At 39.9% G+C, this 14,363-nt stretch overlaps 1 protein-coding gene across 2 annotated transcripts in view; it reads right to left on the bottom strand.

Annotated features, from left to right (window-relative positions):
- Positions 1 to 14,363, bottom strand: part of MYO1D (myosin ID) — a 331,010-nt gene that overhangs the window by 198,866 nt on the left and 117,781 nt on the right. For both annotated transcript variants that reach the window (XM_044390721.3, XM_026517625.4), the window contains exon 14: positions 13,259 to 13,391. In XM_044390721.3, coding sequence (XP_044246656.3) covers positions 13,259 to 13,391 — 133 coding nt within the window. The remainder of the gene's footprint in view (positions 1 to 13,258; positions 13,392 to 14,363) is intronic.

The raw sequence follows: 14,363 nt of genomic DNA, 5'->3' as shown, positions 1-14,363 counted from the left end.
TGTGTGGTCTCCTTTGCCCCCAAAGCAATAAAGCTCTGGTTCCTCTATATCCCAAACTCTGTCTTCGCCTTATACTTTGGGTCCGAAGTGCGGAGGTCGGTTTTCTACAACACCACAAATTTAGTGGCTTAAACCAACACAAATTTATTCTCACAGAACTCTGGAGGTCAGCAGGTTGAGACGGGTCTCAATGGGCTAAAACTCCAGGTGTCAGCAGGGCTCTTATCTTCTAGACACTCTAAGAGGGACCCCACTTTCTTATCTTTTCCAGCTTCTAGAGGCTGCCCACCATTCCTTGGCCTGTGGCCTCCTTCCATCTTGAAAGCCAGTAATGGCCTGTTAAGTCTTTCAAATGATACTATCTCCCTGGTTCTGACTCTTCTGCATTCCTCTTTCCCTTTGAAGAACTCTTAAATTTACAAAGGGCCTACCTGGATAATGCAGGATAATCTCTTTAAGTTCAGAAGTCAGCAATCTTTTTTTTTTAAATAATAATATTTTTTTATTATATTATGTTAGTCACCATACAGTACATCCCTGGTTTTTGATGTAAAGTTCAATGATTCATTAGTTGCGTATAACACCCAGTGCTCCAAGCAATACGTGCCGTCCTTACTACCCATCACCAGCCTATCCCATTCCCCCACCCACCTCCCCTCTGAAGCCCTCAGTTTGTTTCTCAGAGTCAAAGAAAGGGGGGGTAATCAGAAGGGGGAATGAAGCGCGAGAGACTATGGACTCTAAGAAATCAGCAATCTTAACTCCATCTGCAACCTTCATTCCACCTTGCCATGCAACATAACATGTTTACAGGTTCTGGGGATTAGGGCACGGATGACCTTGGGGGATGGGCTGTGGTATAATAATAATAATAATAATAATAATAATAATAATAATAATATCATCCTTAATCTCTCTTTCTTTCTCTCTGGACTTTGTCACAGGTTCCTAGCATAGAACTTCTAAAACCTTTGGGATTTCTTCAGTGGTAAGTGTGTCTTTGTTATGCTACTGAGGTGACTCCTGCCAGCTCCCAGATAGCTTCGGGATGGGGGGTGGACATCACACTTTCAGCAGCCTGACCTGCACGGAGGGAAGGCTGGAGGTTGAGTCCAATCATGGGCTAATGATTTAATCAATCATGGTTATGTAATAAAACCCTTATTTAAAAAAAACTCAGACATTGAGGCTCCAAGGAGCTTTTTGGTTTGTGAACACATCAATGTACAGGGAGGGTGATGGACCCTGTCTCCATGGGGACAGAAGCTCTTGCTCTCCAGATGTCCAGACCTTCCAGACCTTGTCACTGTGCGCATCTCTTCATCTGGCTGTTCCAGGTGGTTAGTGTCAGAATTGAACTGAATTGCAGGACATGCCGTCAGTGTGAGAGAACCAGTGTTGAAATGCAGAGGCCATTATTCTGCCTAGCACACCTGCCTTTTTTCATCACAGTGTGGCAGCTTTAGAGACAGGACCACAATATTTCGCTGCACTCCCCAACAACAGGTGAATTTTCCACCCCGCTGCTGGGATCGGGCTGGCCTTGTGACTTGTCTTAACCAAAAGAATATGGCAGAAGTGATATTGGGTTACTCGTGGAGACTCAGCCTTGAGACACTTTGAACTTTTGGAACACTTCTTCCATCACGTGAAGAAACCCAAGACTAAAAACCATATGAAGAAAGAGGCCAAGTTATCCAGTCATTCAGCCATGGCATCTGGGGAGCCATTTTAGACCATCCAGCCTTGGCTGACTACCCACCTGGTGAGCCCTAGTGAAACCAGCCGGATTGGCTAGTCAACCCACCAAATCATGAGACACAATAAATTGCTGTTGTTCCAGGGACTACATTTTAGGGCAATTTATTATGAATTAACAGACAACTGATACTTCTTCCCTATTCTGGAACACCAATCCCTGGCTTAGGTATGAAGCAGAGATTTGATATTATGAGAAAGTACAAGCAGAACCTTGCTTTAGAAAACAGGGAGGGGTGACCACATGTTCATGAATCTCTAATGGTTTTCAAATGGAAGATTTATATAGGGGAAGATTTATATCGCTTTTTAAAAGTTTAAATAAATTTAAAACAAACTTAATGGGATGGGGAAGGGAGGGAGGGGACACTATTTACTTGAGGATTTTCTGCGAGCTTCCTCAGATACAGGACCGTTACTGCTTGCAGAGTAAGCTGAGAGAAGTGTCACTGAGCACAGCAAATACCGAAATGCTACGAGACCTATCTGTACGCTTTGGCAGTGGTGCAACAGAGTAAGCAGCACACGGAATCAGGAGACTTGGGTGTTCGTTGTCTCTTCTCTTAACTAGCTATGATAAAGTCTCTCTAGACCTAATAACCTAATTTATGACAAGAGGGTATTAGGGCTTCCACTTTAGTAATGACAGACTAGGTAATTTAAACCAACACCCATGCTGGGGACATCTAGGATAGACAATTAAAATATACAAAAAACACCTGCTTAAAGACAGTGGAGAACTAAATTATGGGACCAGAATCTACGAGGAGGAGGATGCCATGGAGCTTCCAGGTTTGAGGCCTCCTTTTCCCCAGGGGAATTTGCCAACTCCAGAGGAAGTGGACAGGATCTAGTAGAGGGTTTGATAGCCTCATAGGGCTAATGGGAAAGAGATCAGAGAATAGGGACTGAAGAGGAGGTCATGGGTAAACCCCTCTCACTTTGGGATCCAAAAAGACCACCACTAGCAATGAGGGTGAGTCAGAAGTAGGCAGTCCCTCACAGGGACTTGAAATGGGAATAGCTGATTTGAAATACTAGTGCTCTTAGCTGCCTAAAGGAGCAAAGGTAAATCTTTAGTGGAGAAAGATTACGTAAACTTGGGTCTCCAGTTATTTCTATAAATAATTTTGCCAATATAACATTGCGAGCAAAATAAAAATTAACCACTTATATAAGGAACCAAGATAATGAGAACTGGAAAGAGCAAAACATACAAAATAAACAGACCTGCAGGGATTCAGATAATTGGAGTTATCAGACAGAGACATTAAAATAACTATGCTTACTGTGCTCAAGAGGACAAAAGGCAATATTGAGAATTTTTTAGAGAACCAGAAATTATAAAAATGAACTGAATCAAACGCATAACCTCGGACTGAAAAATACAATGATAGAAATTGAGAAGTCAGTGGATCAGTTTTTGAATGTATGCGTGGGAAGAAATTTCCCAGAATGAAGCACAGAGAGACAAAAAGATGGAAACCAAAGAGAGATTAAGAGACACAACAGATACAGTGAGATGGTCTGAGTAACTCAAGTCCCAAAGGAGAGGAGACAGAAGGGGCAGAAGCAGTATTTGAGAGCTAATAGCCAAGAACTTTGCAAAATTGATGAAAAACAATCAAACTGTGACAAATTGAAGAAGTCCCACAAATTATGAGCAGGATTAAAAAAAAATTCTACCCCTAGGAATGTTGCAGTAAAACATGAATACCAAAGGAAAGCAGCCAGAGAAGAAAAGATCCGTTACCTCAGGAGCAAGACAGAGACTGACGGCTGACTTCTCACAAGAAATGATGGAATCCAGAAGACAAAGGAATATTACCTTTGAAGTACAGAAAGAACTGCCAATGTAGAATTTTACAGCCAGAAAAATAGTCTCCACAAATGAAAACAGTACACAATATTTTCAGATGAATAAAACCAGGATGAATTTCAGGCATAAGAAAAATGGTCCCAGATGAAGGTCAGTGATACAGAAAGAGGAAAAAGGAAGTGATAAATGAGTAAATCTAAACAGATACTGACTATATGAAGTAGTAACGATGATGATGTCGTCATTTTGCTGTCCACACACACACACACACACGCACACACAATTACAATACATGATCAAAATAGCATAGAAATTGAGAGGAAAGCAAATGGAATGATAGCATTTTATGGATACCTCCTCTGCTAAAAAAAAAAAAAATGTTTTATGGACCTTGCATCTTCCAGGAAGGAGGTAAAAGTACCAAAAAATATTAGATTTCTATACTGAAGAATGGAAGTATAATCAATCAAATAACCACCAAAACAATATTATGATATAAATCCTCCAAAATAAGAGAGTGAATAATAAAAAATAATTGCAACAACGAGTGGCAGGGGTCAGAGGGTCACATTCTGACTCAAAAGACTCACAGGCCACATTTGGAATGTGTCTACTCAGGACAAAGACATGGCTTGCCAAGAGAAGTGTCACAGCCCTTGCAGCTATCCACACAGCAGTCAGGAGACAGCTTAGGGGCAAAGAGATATGATCCACATTGGAAGAGTATGGAAAATGCCCTTGGTTTAAAAGCCTCATGCCCCATAGTATCCAATATCCCTTAAAATAGGTCTGAAGATAATAGTGACCAGGGTCCTCAAAAGGGACATGTTTGATACATGAGTTCCCGTACTCAGGGAAGCCCAAACATGTCATCCCCACAAGACATTTCTTATTCTCCCAGTAGAGATGCAATTTACAAACAGGAGTAATTTTTATCATAAGCCATACTGCATAGTAATACTGTCGATATACGTCTTACTGGGTTAGTGGGAACAGAGGTAGAAATTTGAGGTTTACTTGTCAAGCAGAAGGAACAGAATTTTGTTTACCTTTTGCCCACAATGACCAATCGAAAAGAAGGTTAGAAAGGAAAGAAAAAGAAATACAGAAGTGTCAAATAGGAAGCACTAATGAGATAGTCAATTCAAATGCAACATATAGAAACTACAATAAAAGCAACGTAGAGTAATGGGCTAAATGATATATTCAAAAGACAAAGATTGTCAGCTTGCATAAAAAACCAAATCTTACTACACACTACTTACAAGGCACATACCTGAAACATAAGGATATGGAAAGGTTGAAAGTACAGGGTGGACAAAGATACACTATGCAAACCCTGGTCACAAGAGAAGGTGGTGTAACTGTTTTATTCATGCGGAGCTGAAGGCAAAGCAGTACAGAAATACGGAGGCATTTCATAATGATAAATAGCTCAAACACTAGGAAGAAATAATAGTTCTAATTTGAATAAGCCTAAATAAATTCTTAAAATACCTAAAGCAAAAACAGAAGGTACAACAAGGAAAAGTAGACAAATTCAGAATCACGGTAGATTTTGTCACATTTTGGCACTGACAAAACAAAGACGTTCGTAAGAAGGCAGAAAAATCGGACAACATGAGTAGCAGACTTGACCTGATGGACGTGTATAGAGTAGAATGCAAATTATTTTTATAAACATAAACAAAACATATACATAAAGAAAATTTAACAAATTTCTAAGGATTGAAATCACACAAAGTATGTCCCCTGAACAAATGAGATTAAGCTAGAAATCAAGAGCAAAAAGATAATTAGAAAATCTTATTGGTTTGGAGATTAAGAAAAATAATTCTAAAGGACCTTTGGGTCAAAAAGAAAATTACAGCGTAAATTTAGACATACTCGGCACTCGATAGTTCATACAATTACGTGGGCAAAGCAATCTTTGTATAAGGTATCATTTGACTAGTATAAGTAACTTTACTCAACAGAAACCAGTTAAATTAAATTTTACCAATATTAACTGATTTGCACAGGAAGTATGAACACTGGATTGGACGCTAATGACCAAGTAAGGGCTGGGGGAATGCCCTTCTATCCTGTTTAGTAATATAAAATCTTCAGTTAAGGAATCCAGTGGAAATACTTCCTCTATATTTAATCAGCATTCTGTCTCAATTTATAAATGCCACCTCCTCTCTCATTTATAAATATCCAGACTGACTCAGCTTAAGAAATCCTAAATTTGACAAATTCAAGTGTCTTGTAAAAGTTAAACTGCAAAAGATAATACGGATCTCATTCTCTTGCACGTTTTAACCTGTTTCTCCCTATATTTTATGGAAAACATTATTTGTGAAAGTACACCAATTGCTACATGTGGTAGCCAGAAGACACTGTATTTAGACATTCACCCATTTAACTTGCTTGGAACACTGCCAAATAGAGTCACAGGACAGATTCAAGTTCATTTAATAATTCACTGACCATCTGTTTAGGGTGTGCTTTATTAGATATGAAGAGGTATATAAAAATAGAACGCACTCCCTATGTTGAAAAGACCAAGAATCTAGGTGGAGAGACAAGGCACGCATTAACACACTGTGTAGACTCTGAAACGAGGTGAGGAGTCAGGACTTCCACTTCTGGTGGTGGAGGACTAAGCAATACCATCAACCTTCCTGGTAACTTCACTAGGGAAAGCGCTAGACAGATATGGGGTGGGGGAGAATCTTAAATGCGCCAAAGAGCTAAGAAGATAACCGAGATAAGAATAAGACTAAAATCCAAAGGGGTGAGGCTACCCTTCAGGGCTGCTTTTGTCTGGACAGACAGGCTTGTGGGGCCAGGGGGCTGCAGGCTGGAACCCAAGGCCGTGGAGAAGGGACAGTGGTCTGCAATCCTGAAGAGCTAACCCTGGGACTCCAAGAGGAATGGAAAACAACTTGGCCCACCGTGAAGCTACTCCGGGTCCTGAACTTGGATTGAGGTGATCCCAGATTGTCAGAATTTGTCTGATACATCTTTTAAAACTTAGACTTTCAACTCTCCTGGATTCTTTGTCTTTGATTTGATTCGACAATTTTTATCCATTTTTACATTCAATGTAATCAGCAGTATGCTTGGGTTTCTTTCTACCATCTTAATTTGTCCTGACTTTCCTATGTTCTTTTGTCTCCTCTTTCCTATGATTTTTAGAATGGATTATTGGCTTCTCATTCTGGCTCTGCCTCCTCTGCCCCCAAACTGCCCCAACTAGTTTAGAAGTTAAAAACTCATTTCTATGGGGCGCCTGGGTGGCACAGTGGTTAAGCGTCTGCCTTCGGCTCAGGGCGTGATCCCGGCATTATGGGATCGAGCCCCACATCAGGCTCCTCCGCTATGAGCCTGCTTCTTCCTCTCCCACTCCCCCTGCTTGTGTTCCCTCTCTCGCTGGCTGTCTCTATCTCTGTCAAATAAATAAATAAAATCTTTAAAAAAAAATAAAACCTCATTTCTAATCTTTTTTTAATAATAATTTTTTATTACATTATGTTAGTCACCATACAGTACATCCCTAGTTTTTGATGTAAAGTTCCATGATTCATTACTTGCGTATAACACCCAGTGCACCATGCAATACGTGGCCTCCTTAATACCCATCACCGGCCTATCCCATTCCCCCATTTCTATTCTTTTCATGCTCCATGAGGACATTTAATCTGCACTTGTGTGCCATCAGGGTTATAAGCTAAGCAATACTTTTATTATTTTACTGAACCAAGGATCTTAAACACCTGGATTATAATCACCCACCCTTCCAGTTTATATGCTATTGTTGTGCTATTTAATTCTAATCTGTATTTTTAATCTAATAAAATATTATTTTACAGTTTATTTATACACATCCACCTTTACCAACCTCTTTGTCCTTCTTTTATTTTATATACTCTTCCTCTGGCCTGATGTATATATCCTTTAGAATTTCCTCTAGGGTGCTTTTAACTCTTTTTACTTTTTGAGAAAGATTCTTTATTGTGTCTTTGTTCTTTTTTTTTTTTTTTTCCCTTAAGTAGGCTCCACAGGCAGTGCAGAGCCCAGCGTAAGGGCTCGAACTCACGAGTCTGAGACCAAGACCTGAGATCAAGTGCCAGATGCTTAACCAACTGGGCCACCCAGATGCCCCTACTGTGTCTATGTTCTTGAAACATATATACTCTTGGTACAGAATTTTGGTTTACAGCTCTTTTCTCTCAGCCTCTTATTCTTTTAAGCAAATCTGCTTTTAATGCATTTGCTTAGTCTTTGATGTTCTGGGATTTCACAATGTGCTTAAGTGCAGATTTCTTGTAAATTTTCCAGGTTGGGATATAGCAGACTTCCTGAGTCCACAGAGTGTTATCTTTCATCACTGTTGAAATTCTCAGCAATATATCTTCCAATATTGCTCTGCCCATCCTCTCCTTTCCTTGGGTAACTCTGATTAGATGTGCATTAGACCTTTTTCATTTTCATTTTACCTTTCATGTCTCTTAATAGTGTCTCCTTTTGTTTAATTTCTACTTAAGAATCATGGATAATTTCCTTTATTCTTTCTTTCATTTTTCTATTCTCTCTTCAGTTTTGTCTAAACTGATGCTAAACCTATCTCTTTCTTTAGTTTTTATTTCTATCAATTGCCTAGTTACTCACTCTTTCTCACATTTTTAGGCCTTTGATTTCTTAAAACATATTAAACATTCTTATGTTCTGTTTCTAATAATTCTACTCTAAGAAGTTTTCATGACTCTGAATCTGGTTTAGTCTGACTCTTGCACATTGTACTTTGTTTATGTGTGTAGGAATTCTTTTTTTTTTTTTTTAAAGATTTTATTTATTTATTTGACGGAGATAGAGACAGCCAGCGAGAGAGGGAGCACAAGCAGGGGGAGTGGGAGAGGAAGAAGCAGGCTCATAGCGGAGGAGCCTGATGTGGGGCTCGATCCCATAACGCCGGGATCACGCCCTGAGCCGAAGGCAGACGCTTAACCGCTGTGCCACCCAGGCGCCCCATGTGTGTAGGAATTCTTAATGGGAAACCGTTATTTTCATGAAAACGTTATCTGTGGAAATTCTTTAAGATCTGGTATGAAGGTGGTTTCTTCATGGAAAAAAACTGTGTTTGCTTCTATCAGATACCTGGGGATAATACCAGGCCTGGGCCACTTTAAACTAAATTGTTGACTTAAGCTTTTTAGACCACCCAGGTGGTGTAAATTTGGACTGAAAACCTCATAAAAACTGGCTTATGGTTACAAATTCTCAAGGAATGTTGACCCCCCGCCTTGGCTCCCTGCCAAGGACCAATATAGGCAATTTTTCTTCCAGATAATGAGGGATTATTTCTAGTTCATTCTAGATGTATCCCTCTGAGAATGTGGCCCTTCGGAGACCTATCTGTGTGTAAGTGTGTGTGCACACGTGTGAGTGTGGAATCTCTTATTAGACACACCAGTTTGGCAGGCCCTGGGCTTCACGTGGAGGACCCAGCCTTGAATACCTACACTCACAGTTACCGACTTCAGAAAATCCCCACAGAGACAGCATATTATTTTCCCCCAACTTCTTCTGCCTTCACTCATCCCCTGCCCTGCACATTCCTTACTTTCTTGTTAGTTCATGGCTCCACTTTAAAAATTGCTTTTTATGTTTTACCTAACATTTAGTTTTTTTTCAGTTGGTTTTAGTGGGCACTTTCTTCACCATGTTCCTAGCAAATGCATTACACATATATATTTTTAAGATCCTCCTATGTTCCCAGGTGAAACTGATCTAATTTTTATTTTTATTTTTATTTATTTTTTTAAAAAGATTTTATTTATTTATTTGACAGAGAGAGACAGCCAGCGAGAGAGGGAACATAAGCAGGGGGAGTGGGAGAGGAAGAAGCAGGCTCCCAGCGGAGGAGCCTGATGTGGGACTAGATTCCAGAACACTGGGATCACGCCCTGAGCCGAAGGCAGATGCTTAACGACTGTGCCACCCAGGCGCCCCTCTAATTTTATTTTCTTGTATTAATCTACTATGAAGGCAATATTAATCTCTAAAATGAGTTGGGTAGTGGCCTCTCTTTTTCCTATCCTCCAAAACAGTTTGTATATAATAGGGATTATTGGCTTCTTGAAGGATTTATAAAATGTATCTGTAAAACCATCTGGGCCTTGTGTTTTTGGCAGAGCTGAGAGAAGGCAGACTCCTGATTAGAGATTTAGAGTTTTTAAGATTACTAATGTATTCAGATTTTCTATGTCTTCTTGAGTTAATTTTGAAAACATATTTTTTTAGAAAACGAATTTTTCAAATTCATAAGCACAGTTGTTTACAATATTCTACGCCTTTTAAAATCTCTGTAATATATGAAGTCGTTTCCCTTCTTCATTCATAATATTGCTTTTTCTTTTTTATCAGTTTCATTAAAGGTTTGTCTATTTGACTATTTTTTTGATCTATTTTAATTTTTGCTATTTAAGTGTTATTTTCTTCTTTCTTTAGATTTTCTTCTTTAGAATCCTTTTTCTAGCTTCTTGATTCATTTACTTTCTTTTTTTTAAAGCTTTTATTTATTTATTCGAGTGAGTAAGAGAGGGCACAAGCAGGGGGAGGGGGCAGAGGGAGAAGCCGACTCCCCACCAAGCAGGGAGCTTGATGTGGAGCTCCATCCCAGGACCCTGAGATCATGACCTGAGCCGAAGGCAGACACTTAACCGACTGAGCCACCCAGGCACCCCTAATTCATTTACTTTCAATTTTTTTTTTAAATAAAGGTATAACAAGTGACCCACTTAAGTGGTATTCTACAGATTTTAATAAATTCTTTGTCACGTAGGTCCAGATATTTTATAATTTCCATCGTGATTTCCTCTTCAACCTGTGAGTTATCTAGGAGAGCATTTCTTTCTCAAGTCCCCAAGCACATTTTAAAAAAATTTAATGCCACTTTTTAATTTACTTGCTGTGAGGATGGAGACTGTATACATTTGTTAAAATGGTTAAGACTTCCTTTGTGATCTAGCATGTGGTCAGTTCTTGGAAATGTTCTATACGTACTTGAAAGGGGTATGTATTTCCTATTCCTTGGGTGCAGTGTTCTTTTGATTTATTGAAGTTTAAATTTGGTTTTCGACGCTTCTGCATTCTTTTTTTTTTTTTTTTTTAAGATTTTACTTATTTATTTATTTGACAGAGATAGAGACAGCCAGCGAGAGAGGGAACACAAGCAGAGGGAGTGGGAGAGGAAGAAGTAGGCTTATAGCGGAGGAGCCTGATGTGGGGCTCGATCCATAACGCCGGGATCACGCCCTGAGCCGAAGGCAGACGCCCAACCACTGTGCCACCCAGGCGCCCCCGATGCTTCTGTATTCTTACTAAGGATTCTGTCTGCTTGAAACACCAGCTTCTGGTACAATTGGTTTAAAATCTCCCACAAGGATTGTGGACTTGTCAATTTCTCCTTTAAAATTTTTTTCAGGTTTTTCTTTCTTTCTTTTTTTTTTTTTTTTGCTTTATGGAGTTCGTGGATAATCACAGCTCTGTTGTTGGGTACCTAATTCAAAGTGGCTTTATTGTCTTGGGTATTTTCACTTGATTGTTGAGTCTCTTTATCTGTATTAATACTTTCTTTCTTAAATTCTATGTTCTCTCACATGAATATTGCTTTTAACCATTTTTTTTGGGGGGGGGGAGGGCTTGAAATATTTTTACCCACCTCTCTGTTTATCGTCTTTCTAGCACAGTGGTATGTAGGTGTCTCCTGGACAAAGCTAGATGACCCATCTAATCTTGTTAGTCTATTTACATTTATGGTGAGTACCAGTTATTTAGGTTCATTTCTATCATATTGTTTTGTATTTTCTAAAAGCAACATTCTCCTTTGTTGTTTCCCCACCCGCCTTCCTGCCTTCTCTGGGTGGAAAGGTTGTTCTCTCCCTCATGTCCCCTCCTCCACAGACACACAGATTGGGAAGCCAGGCCAGTTGCCTACCTCATATCCAGCACCTTTTTTTGAAATGGAATACTTATTTCTAGCTAGGCACAGTGCTGACCAGAATAAATATGCACTTCCCAGCTTCCCTGGCAACGAGGTATAGCAAACGATATGTAGCAGACATGCTCCATTAGACTCCCAGGAAGCCTGTCTGAAAGGGAAGAAGAAGCCCCAGCTGCCATCTTGGGCCAGGAGGATGGACATCAAGCACACGTATGGTAGAAGAGAAAGAAAGAAGGAACCCGGGTCCCTAACAACCTGCAGGTTGCTATACCAGTCCTGGGATACCTGCTTCTGGACCTTTTCTGCAGAAGAGAGAAATAAATGTCTCTCTTATTTACACCACTCATTTGGGGGTCTCTCTTTGAGGAGCAACTGAATACAACTTCTGGTACAGAAATTATAGATGGCTGTAGAATTTTTATTTTTTAAAAATGCATATTTAACTAGCAATTTTAGAAAATAAAGGCAGTTCTTTTGTAGTTCATGAAATAAATCTAATATATTTTGTAAACCATTTATACTATATTCTATAAACATGTTTTATAAAATTGTGTCCAATTCTGTTTCTTGTGTCACATGCCCTCCTTCCACATTCACCTTCCCTCTTGCGGGAAGAGGCAGGTTGGAGCTGACATGCACAGAGATGCTGAGAGACAAGGGGAAGGCTTCTGGCCTTCGGTTCTGCTGTCCTCACCCCTGCCTTTCTGGAGGTTTGATTCTACAAGCCAACTAACTGTGTTTATTTGTTGTCACGTGAGGCCAAAGAACCCTGACGAAAAGAGAGAGAAAGCTACGGAACAGATGTGTTCTTGTGCCTTTGCCTAATTTATCCACAGTGAAGTAACCAGAAACAGTATAGATTTAAATTCTTAGAGAGGAAGTTGGTCTAAAAAAAAAAAAAAAGATAACAGAGAATAAAATACAGAGGAAAAGCACCAGAAGAGAGAGATAAAAATGAAGGAACTAAAAATAATGAGTCCCAGAATGCCACCTAATTTATCAAACTTGTCAACAGCAGCAGTTAAGAGTAGAAATCTGTTCTTGGGAGGGGAGGGGAGAAGAAACAGACTAAAGTTACCAAGCAGCATTACACCTGAAAGGAGCAATCAGAAGCAGAACCAACTGTCAATAATACAACATTTTAGTCTGACTGTTTACAACAGCCTAAGGACATTACTTAAATACTAAACTTCCTCTTGATACTCTATGTGGCCATTTTGTATCGACGTGATATGTGGATACCATATTACTATTTAATTCAAGATTTTTTTTTAAAGCCATACCCGTTCTTTGATACAGGGCTGAAACTCATTTTGTCAGGCCCATGCTCTACTTTATAGTTTTATAAATAGTTATATATATATATATATTTTATAAGATCTCACTAAGACTTTCTCCTTGTCGACAACCATAAAAAGATCAACCTTAACAAAAAGTATTTCAACTGGGACACAAACAACTGTTTCACCCAGCCATGTTAAAAAAAACAAAACAAAACAGGAATAAAAATTCTAGTACAACATTCACTTTAAATAGATAGGTTTCAGTTTGATTTATGATAATTACCTAAAAGGCAAATCACACATAACATTCTCTACAACATATATTAAGAGGGAACCTGTGACAGCAAGCAGTGCCGGCGACCATCGAAAGTGGCCATAAAATGGATATGCGGAAAAGAAAATAGTTACCTTTGATGCAAGGTTGTCCACTAAAGCGATCATCGAATTCTTAAACAAGGTGGCAGCGGTCAGAGGTCGCTTGGTCACCTCTGTAATACTCAGTTTGCCTTCGGGCCACATGTTCTTCAGCACAGGATTGGAACTGAGAAGCACAGGAAGAGCAAGGTGAACATGACATTCAACTACGCTGACCAAAACCGCCAAGCGATCTGTTGGACTGTGCCCTGGGGAAAAAAGACTCCATCCAGAAAATTGTGCTGAGAAACTGTAGCGGCAGATAGCATACCACAGACGGAGAAGATGCGTCCAAACTATCCCACGTTTAAAAAATTCTTGGGGCGCCTGGCTGGCTCAGTCAGTACAGTGTGGGACTCTTGGTGTCGGGGTCGTGAGTTCGAGCCCCATGTTGGGTGTAGAGATGACTTAAATAAATAAACTGAAAGAAAATGCTTTAAACTTCTTTAAAGTCACATCTAGGACCCTCAAATGGGTAACACGGCTCTTACGATACATACATAAAATCAAAAGGTTTGGTGGTACTTAGGAGGAGGAGGACAAGCCACCAGCAAAAAAACAATGCTCAATGGCACGGCAGAAAACACGGGCGTGAGAGCAATTTCTCATGGGAAGAAAGATTCCCACAGACCAGGTAACACGACAAAAAGCCAGCTCTTCCGAACAAGACAGGTAGGAATATCAAAGAACCATTTTTACATCGCCTTCTAGTAAACCCCTTCCTGCAGCTGAATTTATGCACCCCTTCACGGGTGGTTACGATATTTTATTGACGTGACGCGGAGACTGTGGCCATCCGATTGCCACAGTGTACTTCAGGCCAGGTTCGATGCTAAGTAGTCTATAAAAATCATTATTTGGCTCTGTTCAAAGACACGTGTGGTGGTCTCAACTCTGATTTTCTTCCTGTTTCCTTTTGGATGCCTTTGATTTTAAAGTATCTGGAACTCGAAATGCTGCTTGTGTCCTGGAAACTTTGTTCTCTCTCTTTATTTCCGTACAGCTGACACACGACGTGACACTGGTTTCAGGTGCACAACACAGGGAGTCCATATCTCTGGAGGTCAGGCAGTGCTCACCACAAGGGTGGCTGCCATCT

Source organism: Ursus arctos, unplaced genomic scaffold, assembly GCF_023065955.2.
Source record: "Ursus arctos isolate Adak ecotype North America unplaced genomic scaffold, UrsArc2.0 scaffold_24, whole genome shotgun sequence".
Classification (NCBI taxonomy): Eukaryota; Metazoa; Chordata; class Mammalia; order Carnivora; family Ursidae; genus Ursus; species Ursus arctos.
This window is presented reverse-complemented; position numbering and strand designations above follow the sequence as displayed.